At 50.3% G+C, this 13,913-nt stretch overlaps 1 protein-coding gene across 3 annotated transcripts in view; it reads right to left on the minus strand.

Annotated features, from left to right (window-relative positions):
• Window positions 1–13,913, minus strand: part of PLA2G6 (phospholipase A2 group VI) — a 34,857-nt gene that overhangs the window by 15,637 nt on the left and 5,307 nt on the right. The window contains exons 2-4 of one of the 3 annotated variants that reach the window (XM_049771562.1): window positions 12,463–12,713; window positions 1,877–2,091; window positions 410–594 (exon numbers count right to left, since the gene is read on the minus strand). In XM_049771562.1, coding sequence (XP_049627519.1) covers window positions 410–594; window positions 1,877–2,091; window positions 12,463–12,671 — 609 coding nt within the window. In that variant the 5' untranslated portion in view covers window positions 12,672–12,713. Of the gene's footprint in view, window positions 1–409; window positions 595–1,876; window positions 2,092–12,462; window positions 12,825–13,913 lie in introns of those variants that run through there. The other 2 variants (XM_049771561.1, XM_049771560.1) reach the window with 2 other exon arrangements.

Below are 13,913 nucleotides of genomic sequence, written 5' to 3' on the forward strand. Positions count from 1 at the left end.
GATGGATCAGTGCCAGGCAGGCACCATGCTGGCACTGAGACCTTATCCAAAGGCCCGTCTCACACCACACTCACAATTGGGGGTCCTCTGAGCACATCATCCTCAGCACTAGCCTCAGCTGCTCAGCGTGAGGAACGCAGCCCCCTCCCACGCTTCTCTTTAGGAGGGCCCAAAGCACTAGTGACTGACCAGCTTTGGGCAGATGTGACCCGATAAGTAAAGGTGTAAGCACGGTTAGGTTTTGGGTCTTGAGAAAATGTTTCATGCCAGGGAGATGCCCCTGGGGGCAGGACAGACGAGAAGAGGGTCGGCAAAGTCTCCAACGTGGAGCTTAGAACTCTGGGCCCAGGTGACAGGGAGGCCAGGAATGCCACCCACACTCCAGGTGGTGGTGTCCTTACCCACTCACCTGCAGCACCTGAGAACTGTCCCCCTGGACGGCGTAGTGGAAAGCTGTCTCCCCGTTGTTGTCGGTGACATCCAGCTGTGCGTGGCAGTAATGCACCAGCTCCACCAGGACCTCGCTGTCGCCTTTGCGGCAGGCCAGGTGTAGCGGGGTGCAGCCCTCCTCGTTCTCCTTGCTGTTGGCGCAGCTGCAGGAGGCACAGGCAGGTGAGCACATGGCCTGGTCATGGCGGGGGTGTGTGCGCTGAAGACCCCAAGGTAGAGATGGGGATGTGGGGGAGACATATGCCACACTCAAGCCAGCTGCTTCACACATAGAGGCGAATGGTGAAGGTGTGTCCCGGGTGTGAGGTGTGTGTGTACGTCTGTCTGCATGTGTGTTCTGTGTACACATCTGAAAGCGAGGCTGGTATGAACACACAATCCCACAAGGCCTGTGCAGGCCAGAACTAAGGTGAGTTGCTGCACCATGAGGCTCCAGAAAGTGGTTTGGTGGGTGGCTCTCATGCTTGGGATGAGTGAGGTCCTGAGTTGGATCCTTCACACTGCAAGCCCCCCCAAGCACCACCAGGTGTAGCCCAGGTGGCCCCCGAGCACCCTGGATCCCAGCACAGCTTACCCCAACTAGCCACCTTGTCAGAAGCCCCGGGTCTCCTCCCTCTGCAGCACTACCAGGTATGTCAGTATAAGAAAATAAGAGACAGGGGCTGGAGTGATAATGCAGCGATAGGGCATTTGCCTTGCATGCAGACGACCCGGGACAGACCTGGGTTCAATCCGCGGCATCCCATATGGTCCCCCCACAAACCTGCTAGGAGTGATTTCTGAGTGTGGAGCCAGGAATAACTCCTGAATGCTGCCAGGTGTGGTCCAAACACCCACCCCCCCCCCAAAAAAAAGAAGGAAAAAAAAAAAAAGAAAAGAAGAAACAGGGTGATGCTCCAGCGCTGGACCATGGGGGAGCGCTGTGAGCATTAGAGGTCCCCAGGCCCTACTAGGAATGCACCCAAATAAAGGTGCCCAGGACAGGATGGCAGCTGGCCCTTGGGGAGAAGCACCGTGGATAGCTGAGCAACCTCGCTCTACTTTCGGGACCCATTCCCGCGTATGGGGCGCAGGGGATTGGGAAGTCGAAGGTTGCAGTGGGTGTAGAACAGCTCCAGCCTGGCCCGAGCAGGTCTTGGAAACTGTTTGCTCCACAGACCAAGTTTCTCTGCCCTAGTCCACGGCCACACTGTCCTTGTCTGGGGGTTGCCATGTCCCGGGCAACCTTTATGGTGGCGGAGGGGACTGGTAGCTCATAGACATACAGACACACACAAACATGCACACACAAACACACACACATGCGTACACCCCACCTGCCCCCGTCCCGCATCCACACGCACACACAAATCCAGACCCGACCTTCCCAACACACAGCCCAGCTCCCCCACACACGCCCCCAGCAGCCCTGCCCCGGCGCACCTGATGATGATGCGGCTGTGGTGGAAGCACTCTCGGATGCCCAGCTCCACGGCCAGATGTGCCACTGACCAACTGGGGTGGCTGCGGACCAGGTCCGTGAGGTGTTGCAGGGTCTCGAGGTGCAGCGCTTGCGCGGAACTCTCGTAGAAGGGCGGCAGCTGCGCACTGTACTGCTGGAAGCTCACTAGCGAGTCTGCCTCGACCTCCAGCTGGAAGAGTCTGGGGGCATGTGGGAGGGTAAGTGGAGGCAACCGTGAGCCCCGAAGGCCCTTGGCCACCACCCAGGCCCTTGGCCACCACCCAGGCCCCTGCAACAGAAGCCTGCACCAGGTCGGCAGGGAGAGGTGCAAGGGCTTGGCAAGGGTGCCTGATATGTGAAGACCCCAAGGTTGGTCCCTCCACTCTGCACAGATCCCTGACCACTACTGAGTGTAGCCCGGAGTACCCCCAAGCGGCAACATAGCATGGGGTCCTGGCCATGAACTCTCTGGTCCACATGTCTACACTGAATGCTGTTGGGAGACACCCCGGGCTCCTGAGCATTGCCTAAGAGTCCCCCAAAATAGGCTATATTCCACAACAACCAGTCAGTGCCTGCCTCCAGCTGTGCACCCTTCCCTCACACACACACACACACACACACACACACACACACACACACACACAATATCACAGAAACTGCACTCATGCCCACACAAACATCACACTCACACGTCTAAAGGAAACTTAGGCTTTTGGAGGGGGGCACACCTGGCGTCACTTAGGGGTTAATCCTGACAGGTTCGGGGGATTATAAGGGATGCTAGGGAATTGAACTTGGGTTGGCCACATGTAAGGCAAACACCCTCTCTGCAGTGTTATTGCTCTACCTCAAGACTTTATTTTATTTATTATTATTATTATTATTATTATAGTTTTTGGGTCACACCCGGCAGCGCTCAGGGGTTATTCCTGGCTCTGCACCCAGAAATCGCTCCTGGCCAGCTTGGAGGACCATATGGGGTGCCAGGATTCAAACCACCTTTTGTCCTGGATCGGCCCCATGCAAAGCAAACACCCTACCAGTGTGCTATCTCTCTGACCCTTAAGGCTTTCTGTTAATTGAAAAAGAGATGCCGGCCGAAGGGATAGCACAGTGGTAGGGCATTTGCCTTGCATGTGGCCAACCCAGGACGGACCTGGTATTGATCCCCGGCATCTGATATGGTCCCCCAAGCCTGCCAGGAGCAAGTTCTGAGCACAGAGCCAGAAGTAACTCCTGAGCACCACAGAGTGTGGCCCTCCAAAAAAAAGGAGAAAAAGAGATATGCATTGTTGATGATTCTCATATTTATTTTGATCAAACCCTGTCACAGGCGCTATTTTTATTTTGCTTCTTGTTTTTGTTTTGGGGCCACACCTGGCTATGCTTGGGCCTCACTCCTGGCTCCGAACTCAAGAATCACCCCTGGCAGTACTCAAGAGACCTTAAGGAATGCCAGGGATTGAATCCTAATTGGCAGTATGCAAGGCAAACATCCTCCCCACTGTACTATCACTCCAGTGATAGTGCATCCCTCATGAAGTTGTGAGAGCTACATCTGCAAGTCCCAGATCAGTCCCAAGGAATAACTGATTTTATTTATTTATTTATTTATTTATTTATTTATTTATTTTTTGGTTTTTGGGTCACACCCGACAACACTTAGGGGTTACTCCTAACTCTATGCTCAGAAATCACTCCTGGTAGGTTCGGGGGACCATATGGGATGCAAGGATTCAAAACACTGTCCTTCTGCATGCAAGACAAATACCCTACCTTTGTACTATCTCTCTGACCCCTCATTCTTTTTTTTTTTTTTTTTTTTTTTTTTTTGGTTTTTGGGCCACACCCGCGATGCTCAGGGATTACTTCTGGCTGTCTGCTCAGAAATAGCTCCTGGCAGGCACGGGGGACCATATGGGACACCGGGATTTGAACCAACCACCTTAGGTCCTGGATTGGCTGCTTGCAAGGCAAACACTGCTGTGCTATCTCTCCGGGCCCTTATTTAAATTTTTCAATCTTTTTTTTATTCTTTTTTTTTCCTTTTTTGGTTTTTCGGGCCACACCCATTTGATGCTCAGGGGTTACTCCTGGCTAAGCGCTCAGAAATTGCCCCTGGCTTGGGGGACCATATGGGACGCCGGGGGATCGAACTGCGGTCCTTCCTTGGCTAGCGCTTGCAAGGAAGACTCCTTACCTCTAGAGCCACCTCCCCGGCCCCTCTTTCGCCAAAACCACGATTGAAATTTATTTTGAGAGCCACACAGGGCACGTACTGACAGAGGCTAGGAGCAGAGTTCTGACTCCTGGAGCGGCCGCCCAGCACACAGAAGAGCCAAATTAAAAGTGGAAAGAGCCACATGTGGCTCGCGAGCTGCAGGTTGCTGACCACTGCTTTAGAGGAATACTTTCTAAAGCTCCATAAACTTAACCACAAAGTGGGGCCGGAAAGATAGCACAGTAGTGTTTGCCTTGCAAGCAGCCGGTCCAGGACCTAAGGTGGTTGGTTTGAATCCCAGCATCCCATATGGTCCCCTGTGCCTGCCAGGAGCTATTTCTGAGCAGACAGCTAGGAGTAACCCCTGAGCAATGCCGGGTATGGCCCCCCAAAAAAAAATCTTAACCACAAGTGAGCAAACAAACTGGGGTGCATCTATGTGGTGGAATATTATACAGCCATTAAAATAACTCAAGGAATAGGGACTGTCTAGTCTGTCATGTTAAGACAAAAGGTATTTTTATGACTTTATGATAGCATGTGATCTCAACCATGTCAAAGAACAAAACCTGGAAGGAAAAAAGGTCAGTGTGTGCACAGCAACATAATCATTTCAAGTTCTTCCCTATCTGATTCTGGGGGAGGAGGGTTTCTAAAGTTTCCACCAGGAACACACATGGCTTTGACAAAAGGGTGAGGCAGGCAGGAAGGCAGACGATAAATTTCAGGAAGCCATGAAAGTGAGGAAAAACACAGAAAGGAACTCAGCCAGCAGGAGATGAAGGCCTGGCCCCATCGGACTCCAATAAAGCTGCGACAATGACCAGACCCTCAGGAAAAGAAGCTCTAAGAACTTTTCCTTGGCAACTCGTGACCAATGACTCAGCTGTCCCGAGGCCTTGGCTGAGACCCTCCAGGAGGATCAGCTCTCCACAGCCCCCCAACAGAGTGTGAGCACTTCTGTCGATTTGAAGGTGCTCCCCTTGGCCTGACTCTCATCCCAGTCCGCTCTTCCGCTTTCACTGCCTTCCTGCCTGCCTTCTAGAAATCTCTTCACCCCCAGACTTGGACTCTGAGTGGAGCTGGGGCTAACATCTGTCTCCTTTCCCTACAAAGTATCAGTCACGCTGAGGTCAGAGAACCATGGGTCCTCGGGAATCCAGGCAAGGGGGGAGCTGTGGTGCAAGCAGTAGGGCACATGTTGAAGGACCGTGGTTCAATCTACCGGCATCCCATATGGTTCCCCAAGCCAGGAGCGATTTCTGAGCGCATAGCAAGGAGTAACCCCTCATCATCACTGGGTGTGGCCCAAAAAAGAAGAAAAGAAGAAAAACTCTAGGTAACAAGGATAAACTACCAGGCCCTCAAGGTTCCATGGATCAGGAGCAGTGGTCTGAGTGAGGTTGGGGAACTCAGCACCCAAGTACACACCCAAGGACACGAATTTAGCATCCTTCATCACACACTGCCGAAAGCCAGCCAGGAATGTGTGACACCCAGGACTGTGTTTGTTCCCTCCTGCTCCGTGCCTTCCCTTTCCACACTGTGTGATTTTGTTTTTTGTTTTTTTTGTGTCACCCAGTGATGCTCAGAGGTTACTCCTGGCTCTGAAATTATCCCTGGTGGTGCTTGGGGGGGAAGACCATACAAGATGCCTTGGGATCTGTGTGCAAAGCAAGTGCCCTCCTGCTGTACTATGAGTCTAGCCTCTCTCCCTGAGACTTTAGAAAATTCCCTTCCGGGCCCGGAGAGATAGCACAGCGGCATTTGCCTTGCAAGCAGCCCATCCAGGACCAAAGGTGGTTGGTTCGAATCCCGGTGTCCCATATGGTCCCCCGTGCCTGCCAGGAGCTATTTCTGAGCAGACAGCCAGGAGTAACCCTGAGGACCGCCGGGTGTGGCCCAAAAACCAAAAAAAAGAAAAAAAAAAAAAAAAAGAAAATTCCCTTCCCTGAATCCTGTAGCATGCAGGGGTTGGGCTAGGGCTTTTTTGCACCCCAAGTTTTGTAGTAGAGCCCAAAGGGTGAATTCCACAAGGAAGAGCTGCTCTTTCCCTCGGGTGCAATTATCAATCAGTATGTACTGGTCAGCACATTAAAAGCGAAAACAGGAAAGCTAAATTTCAACATATCAGTTTTATAAAGCAATTTAAGTTATGGTGATTTAGCAGACCCACAGGAAAGCAAGAAAATTTGTCAGTACTTATACCAAATTAAAGACTTTTTTTTTTTTTTTTTTGGTTTTTGGGCCACACCCGGCAATGCTCAGAGGTTACTCCTGGCTGTCTGCTCAGAAATAGCTCCTGGCAGGCACGGAGGACCATATGGGACACTGGGATTCGAACCAACCACCTTTGGTCTTGGATCTGCTGCTTGCAAGGCAAACACCGCTGTGCTATCTCTCTGGGCCCAAATTAAAGACTTTTAAGTCATGTTACTAATGTGTGCAGCTTAAATTTGGTTTAACATTACCCGTCAAAATAAACTTTATTCTCTATAACTTAAAATGTGTGTATGTATAATAGTTTATTATATACAGTTAAGCCCACTGTTTTGACTGCAATAAAATGCTTTTTGAAATAAATGAAAAAAAATTGAACAGCGGGGGCTGGAGCGATAGTGCAGTGGTAGGGATTGTTTACCTTGCATGCCACTGACCCAAAATGGACTGTGGTTCAATCCCCTGGTGTCCCAAATGGTTCCCCAAGCCAGGAGTGATTTCTGAGTGCATAGCCAGGAGTAAAAACCCTGAGCATCGCCATGTGTCCCATAAAACCCCCCCCCCAGAAAAAAGAACAGTCTATTGATCAGTAAATATGAATTATCCTGCCGATGCCTGACACTGTCCTCAATGTAGGAAATGAATAGATGAAACAGACAAATGTTTTCTGCCATCGTGGGACTCAGACTCTTCTGGGAAAAATTGGCAGAGGAATGAAGGGGAAATTTAATCAGGAAACTGGCCCACCCAATAGGGGAACCACAGGGGACTCTATATCATGAAGTAAGTCAGAAAGAATAAAAACAGTATTGGGGGGCCAGAAAAATAGCACGGAGGTAGGGCGTTTGCCTTGTTTGCAGAAGGACAGTGATTCGAATCCCAACATCCCATATGATCCCCCGAGTCTGCCAGGAGCGATTTCTGAGTGTAGAGCCAGGAATGATCCCTGAGCGCTGTCAGATGTGACCCAAAAACCAAAAAAAAAAAAAAAAGTATTGGGGGGCCAGAGTGATAGCACAGCAGTAGAGTGTTTGCCTTGCATGCTGCTGACCCGGGACAGACCAGGTTCAATCCCCGGCATCCCATATGGTCCCCAGAGCCTACCAGAAGCAATTTCTGAGTGCAGAGCCAGGAGTAAACCCTCATGTGCCACCAGGTGTGGCCCAAAAAAACAAAAACAAAATAGTATTAGATTGGGGTTGGAGTTATATCACAGCAGGGAGAGCGTTTGTCTTGCATGCAGCCGACCCAGGTTGATCTATCCCTGGCAGCCCATAGGGTCCCCTGAGCCTGTCAGGACTAAGTTCAGAGTACAGGGTTAGGAGTAACCTCTGAGTGCCTAAATAAATAAATAGATAAATAAATAAATAAACCACCACACACACACACACACACACAAATGGGTGTTTTAACTTTGTGTGAGCTTTGTAACAGAAACAAAACACGTAATGCATATCATGGAGAGATCAAGGAAGTTCAAAACCTGCTGAGTGAGCTGGAAGAAACTAGAAGTCTCAGTAAGATCCCAGGGCATGTGTGACCATATTCAACATTGTACCAGGAACAGCTTTGCATTCTGCGCACTTGAGGGCGAACCAAGGAGCCGGACTGAGTTTCATGGGTACTGGCAGAAGACACGAGATTCCTGAGCCAAACACAAATGGCACTTTCTTGCCCACAAGAACAGAAGCCAGAGCATCAGCCTCTGTGCCAGTTCCCGGATCCCAGTACCCCCAGGGTGACATTAATAGGGCCAGATTTAGGAGACTGAACCCACTGCAAGTGCCCAAAAGCTGAGCTCAACTGTGCCTGCAGAGGAAGACAGTGTGTATATGCCACAAAAGGAACCTGAGTTGTGGAACGGAGGGGAGGAGAGAGAAAAGCCCCATGAAGAGGGATCTCTCAGCTGTTACTGTTCTAAGGTAATCAGGGAGGATCAAATCCCGGATATAGGCATGAGGCAATGGAAAAATATGTGAACAACCATAAACTATAAAAATGCAGCAGTATCCAGGGGCCAGAGCAATAGTACAGCAGGGAGGGTGTTTGCCTTGCACACAGCCAACCAGAGTTCAATCCCCGGCATCCCATATGTTGCCCTGAGCCTGCCAGGAGTAATTTCTGAACAGAGAGCCAGGAGTAACCTCTGAACACTGCCAGGTGTAGCCCCAAAAGAAAAAATGAAAATGTAGCAATTTCTTCTGCTAAGTGAAAAATGCCTCCCAGATTCCTGAGAGAGCATCATACAGCCAGGTTCAGAGGTAAAAGGACAGTGACTTAGCAGCCAGGAGCTGTGTATATGTGGGGTCCATCCCGCAAAGCAGTGGAGGACACGAGAATCCTAATGATTCCCTTCCCAATGGGAATTTCAGGAGCCTGCTGGTTATCTGCTTGGTACTTGGCTGGTTGGCTTGCTCTGTGTATGGAATATTTTTCTGGTAAAAATGCAAGGTGGCGGGGCCGGGCGGTGGCGCTGGAGGTAAGGTGCCTGCCTTACCTGCGCTAGCCTAGGAGACGGACCGCGGTTCGATCCCCCGGCGTCCCATATGGTCCCCCAAGCCAGGAGCGACTTCTGAGCGCATAGCCAGGAGTAACCCCTGAGCGTCACCGGGTGTGGCCCAAAAACCAAAAAAAAAAAAAAAATGCAAGGTGGGAATAAGAGATTACTAACCCTTCTGCCAATATCTTAGTGACCTTATTGAAGATATAATAATTTTCATAAAGTTCACTGTGCCTTTTTTTTTTTTTTTTTTTTGCTTTTTGGGCCACACCGGTGATGCTCAGGGGTTACTCCTGGCCCTGCACTCAGAGATCTGCACTTCTGGTTTGGGGGACCATATGGGACGTCGGGGAATTGAACTGCAATCTGTCCTAGGTTAACACATGCAAGGCAAACACCTTACTGCTTAAGCCACCGCTCTGGCCTCTGTACTTCATTTTATTTATTTATTTATTTATTTATTCATTTATTTGTTTATTTATTTGGTTTTTGGGCCACATCGGGCGGTGCTCAGGGGTTACTCCTGGCTGTCTGCTCAGAAATAGCTCCTGGCAGGCACGGGGGACCATATGGGACACTGGGATTCAAACCAACCACCTTTGGTCCTGGATTGGCTGCTTGCAAGGCAAATGCTGCTGTGCTATCTCTCCAGGCCCCTGTACTTCATTTTTTAAATTTTCTTTCTTCTTCACTTATTTTATTTATTTATTTATTTTGTTTTTTAGGTCATACCAGGCAGCGCTCAGGGGTCACTCCTGGCTCTATGCTCAGAAATCACTCCTGGCAGGCTCAGGGGACCATATGGGATGCTGGGATTCGAACCACCATCCTTCTGCATGCAAGACAAACACCCTACCTCCATGCTATCTCTCTGGCCCCAACACTTTTTATTTGTTTATTTATTTATTTATTTTTGGTTTTTGGGTCACACCTGGCAGTGCTCAGGGGTTATTCCTGGCTCTACAATTAGAAATTGCTCCTGGCAGGCTCGGGGAACCATATGGGATGCCAGGATTCAAACCACAGTCCTTCTACATGCAAGGCAAATGCCCCACCACCTGCTATCTCTCTGGCCTCTTCACTTATTTTTTCTATTAGATTTGTTTATTTGTTTTTTAGGGGGGCCACACAGAGCAGTGCTCAGGGGTTACTCCTGGCTCTGCACTCAGAAATCACAACTGGCAGGTTTGGGGGACTCTATGGGATGCCAGGGATGGAACCTGGGTTGGCTGTGTGCAAGGCAAATACCCTATCTGCTGTGCTATTTCTCTGGCCCCTTCCGATTCTTTTAAAAAATAATTTCACTCTCACTTATGTAGAAACAAATGTATCACAGTTAACTATTGTCAACTATGTGGTGCATGTTTTTTAAATAAAATAAATAAAACTTAACAAAAAAAAAATACAGGGTGGATGGGGCAGAGAGAAGAAGAGCTGGAACCAGGGAGGTAGCTTTGCATGGCCAAGGCCCTGGGTTCAGTCCTCACATACAAACACACAGACACACACACATATGAAAGCATGCCCCAAAACAAAGAGGCGAGAATCCCCAAAAGACCTTGAACTTTTCTACTAGATATCAAGGTTTACTTTGAAGTTAAATTTCCTTTTTTGGTGGCTCTCAGGGTTACTCTGGTTCTGTGCTCAGAAATTATTCCTGGTAGGCTCAGGGGATCCTATGGATATATGGGATGCCAGAGATTGAACTTGGTAGGCTGCATATAAGACAAATGCCCTACTGATGGTACTATCACTCTGGCCCCCAAAGTTATACTTTCTTATTTTTCCCCTAATATAATTTAAGGGGGATGGAGCAGTAGCGTAGTGTGGGTGTTTGCCTTGCACGGGGCTGACCCGGGACAGACCTGGGTTCAAACCCTAGCATCCCATATGGTCCCCCAAGCCAGGAGCGATTTCTGAGCGCAGAGCCAGAAATAACCCCTGAGCGTCACTGGGTGTGGCCTCAAAACAAAAAACAAAAAAACATCATATAAGGGTCCAAGAGATAATATAGTACAGCAGTGAGGATACATATCTAGCCAGTGCCTGCCCATGGTTCACTGCCTGGCACCATATAGTCCCCTGAGCATTGCCGGACGTGACTCTAGAGGCCCCTAGTAAACTGGAGTGACCCAGGTTACCTCTGGTACCACCAGACCTGCACAGCAGTACAACTCTGGGCCCTTGCATTAAAGCTCATTTGGTGACAAGTCTCCACTGGGGCTTCCAGGGCTCCAAATCACCCCCAAAATTAAATTAAAAGAACATAGGAAGGGCCAGAGCAACAGCACAACAGGTAAGGCATTCTCTTTGCATGGGCCAACCATGGGTTGCTGGGGATCCGTCCATGGGTTCAATCCTCGGTATCCATAGGGGCCTCCAAGACCACCAGGAGTATTTCTGAGCACAGAACCAGGAAATAACCACTGAGCACTACCAGGTAGAGCCCCAAAACAAAAAAAAAATAAAACAAAAGAGCATATGATACCATGGAACTCAGACTTGCACATGAGAGGCCCTGAGTTTGACCAACCGCCCCCCACTCCAGACCCCGCAGCCCCCCTGAAGTGCCTAAGGGAAGGTCTGTAGGTCTGTGAGTTCTGGGGTGTGAAACAGCACAGATGCCCCTTGAAGGGAAAAGGGAACCATGAAACTGAGGGCCCAGAGATAGCACAGCGGCGTTTGCCTTGCAAGCAGCTGATCCAGGACCAAAGGTGGTTGGTTCGAATCCCAGTGTCCCATATGGTCCGCCGTGCCTACCAGGAGCTATTTCTGAGCAGACAGCCAGGAGTAACCCCTGAGCATCGTCGGGTGTGGCCCAAACACAAAAAAATAAAAAATAAAATGATCTCTATATATAAAAAAAAAAAAGAAAAGAAACTGCATGGGATACAAAGCGGAATTCTCCAGGCACAACTGTGCAAATGCTGGGAGGAATCTCTCAGCCTGCAAACAGCAAGACACAAAATCAATGACTGTAGGCGCCGGGTCAGTGAAAAGGAACAAATAGTGAGGTATGAGCCTGCTTTCCATGGTGTCAGTGGATTCTGTTTGCTGCATTGCAGGGCATTCAACCTGGGGCCTTGCACATAGAAGAGTCATCACCCGGCCCCAGCACTACCTTCCCCTCAGGGTGGGGTGGTATCATGGAATGCCCAGGAGACCTCACTGAGAAATATGGACTTTCCTACACTTGTGCTTTAGATCATGATATTCAGGGAGTTGGGAATGCTCAGCCAGTCAGGCCAAACAGTTCAGGCTTGGCTGGCAATGCAGCACTTCTGAGGTCCCACCAAAATCAGGAATCTGGCCTGGGCATGAAACGGGACTCTATCCAAACACTTGCCAAGGATGCTGCTGCCTCGGTTTCCCCAATCTGCGCCTGTCTGACAGGACCTTGACCCCAACTTCTCTCAGTTCTGGACTAGGACTTGAACTAGGGTGATGGACTTGGTCTTCTCGACTTCCAGTCCCACCCCCTAAGCCCTCCAAAGTGCCATCAAAATAACCTTTGCTGAGACCCCAGGAAGCTGATCCTTGGTCAAGGGGTCCCCTCTACCCCAGCCTGGAAAAAAGGGTGGTGGGGCAGAGAAGGGGATACTGGTGGCTGCAGGGAACATCACCCACCGGAATCCATTCTGTAAGTTCCTGGGGTTCACCAGGATGCAGTCCCAGGTATGGTTGGGCACGTTGTGGAACAGGACGAGCTGGCCCTCCTCGCAGACCCGGCTGCAGGTGGCGTAGTCGGCTACGGGCACCTCCTTCACCCGGAAGGGGTTGGAAAACAGGTTGGTGACGCTACTGAGGGTGTTGACCAGGCGGCCGAAGAACTGCATCCCTCTGCCCAGCTGGGGGGTCCCCCTGCCTGCCCCCGCAGTCTGAAAGAAAACGGGGTCTCTGGTCAGCTGGGCTTGCTCTCCCATGCCCACCTCACCACGGCACCCAGAGAGCTCCCCACCAGTGCTGGCCTTGACTCAGAGATTCTAGGAACCTGGAAAGGAGAAGGGAGAGAGAAGAGAGAGAGAGAGAGAGAGAGAGAGAGAGAGAGAGAGAGAGAGAGAGAGAGAGAGAGAGAGAGAGAGAGAGAGAGAGAGAGAGCACTGAGCAAGTAGTAAAGTTCAGAAGGGAAGTCAGAGCAGGCCCCATCCCAAACCACCCCAAGCCCCCTGTGCACAGGAGACCCCAGGGATCTCACCAGGATGACCCCATGCTCACAGAAGGGGTGCTCAGGGCTGAGTGGCTGTGCCTATGTGGGTATGTCAATAGCCGGAGAGGGGCCTCTCATGGGCATGGCAATAGCTGGGGTGGACGTTTGTGGGGGTGTGACCTTGGAGGCAGCCAAGTGGTGTTCGATCCCTGCACTACATTGGATCCCTCAAGCTCATCGGGGAATTACCCGAGTATTGGGTGTGGCCCAAAACCTAAAAATGATATAAATAAAATTAGGTCAAGGGGACAGGAAGACTGAGTTCAATGCCCAACACAGCTGAATGTGACTCAAAAATAAAGACAGAAACAAAAAAAGATACAGGAGGCCCTGGGTTCAGTGACCAATACCACCCCCAAATCAATAAATGATACCCTATTGGGGCCGGAGAGATAGCATGGAGGTAGGGCGTCTGCCTTTCATGCAGGATAGTGGTTCAAATCCTGGCATCCTATATGGTCCCCCAAGCCTGCCAGGAGTGATTTCTGAGCATAGAGCCAGGAGTAACCCCTGAGCACTGCCAAGTGTGGATTCCCCCCCAAAAATGACACCTTATTAATTTAATGAATGGAGCTGAAGTGAAGTCAGTGTTCAGTCCCTTGCACTGGGATGATCCAGGTAAAGTCTGTGGGATGGACCGGTCCCCCTCAAGCTCCTCATTTTTTCTGCTCTTTGGAACTTCCAGGATTGTGGAGTTGGGGTGCCTGGGATGCCTCCTTGTAGCCAGAGGAAGGGAAAGGAAAGGTGAGAAAACTAGCCTGAAGAACAGGTTGGCCAAACGGAGACAAGGCACAAAGCTATGTTAGGCTGGTAGTGCCTGACCCCACGCCAGGCACTGTTTTGGGCTGAAACCCCCCAACTCTCCTGATGG

The sequence above is a fragment of the Suncus etruscus genome, chromosome 4, assembly GCF_024139225.1.
Source record: "Suncus etruscus isolate mSunEtr1 chromosome 4, mSunEtr1.pri.cur, whole genome shotgun sequence".
NCBI lineage: Eukaryota > Metazoa > Chordata > Mammalia > Eulipotyphla > Soricidae > Suncus > Suncus etruscus.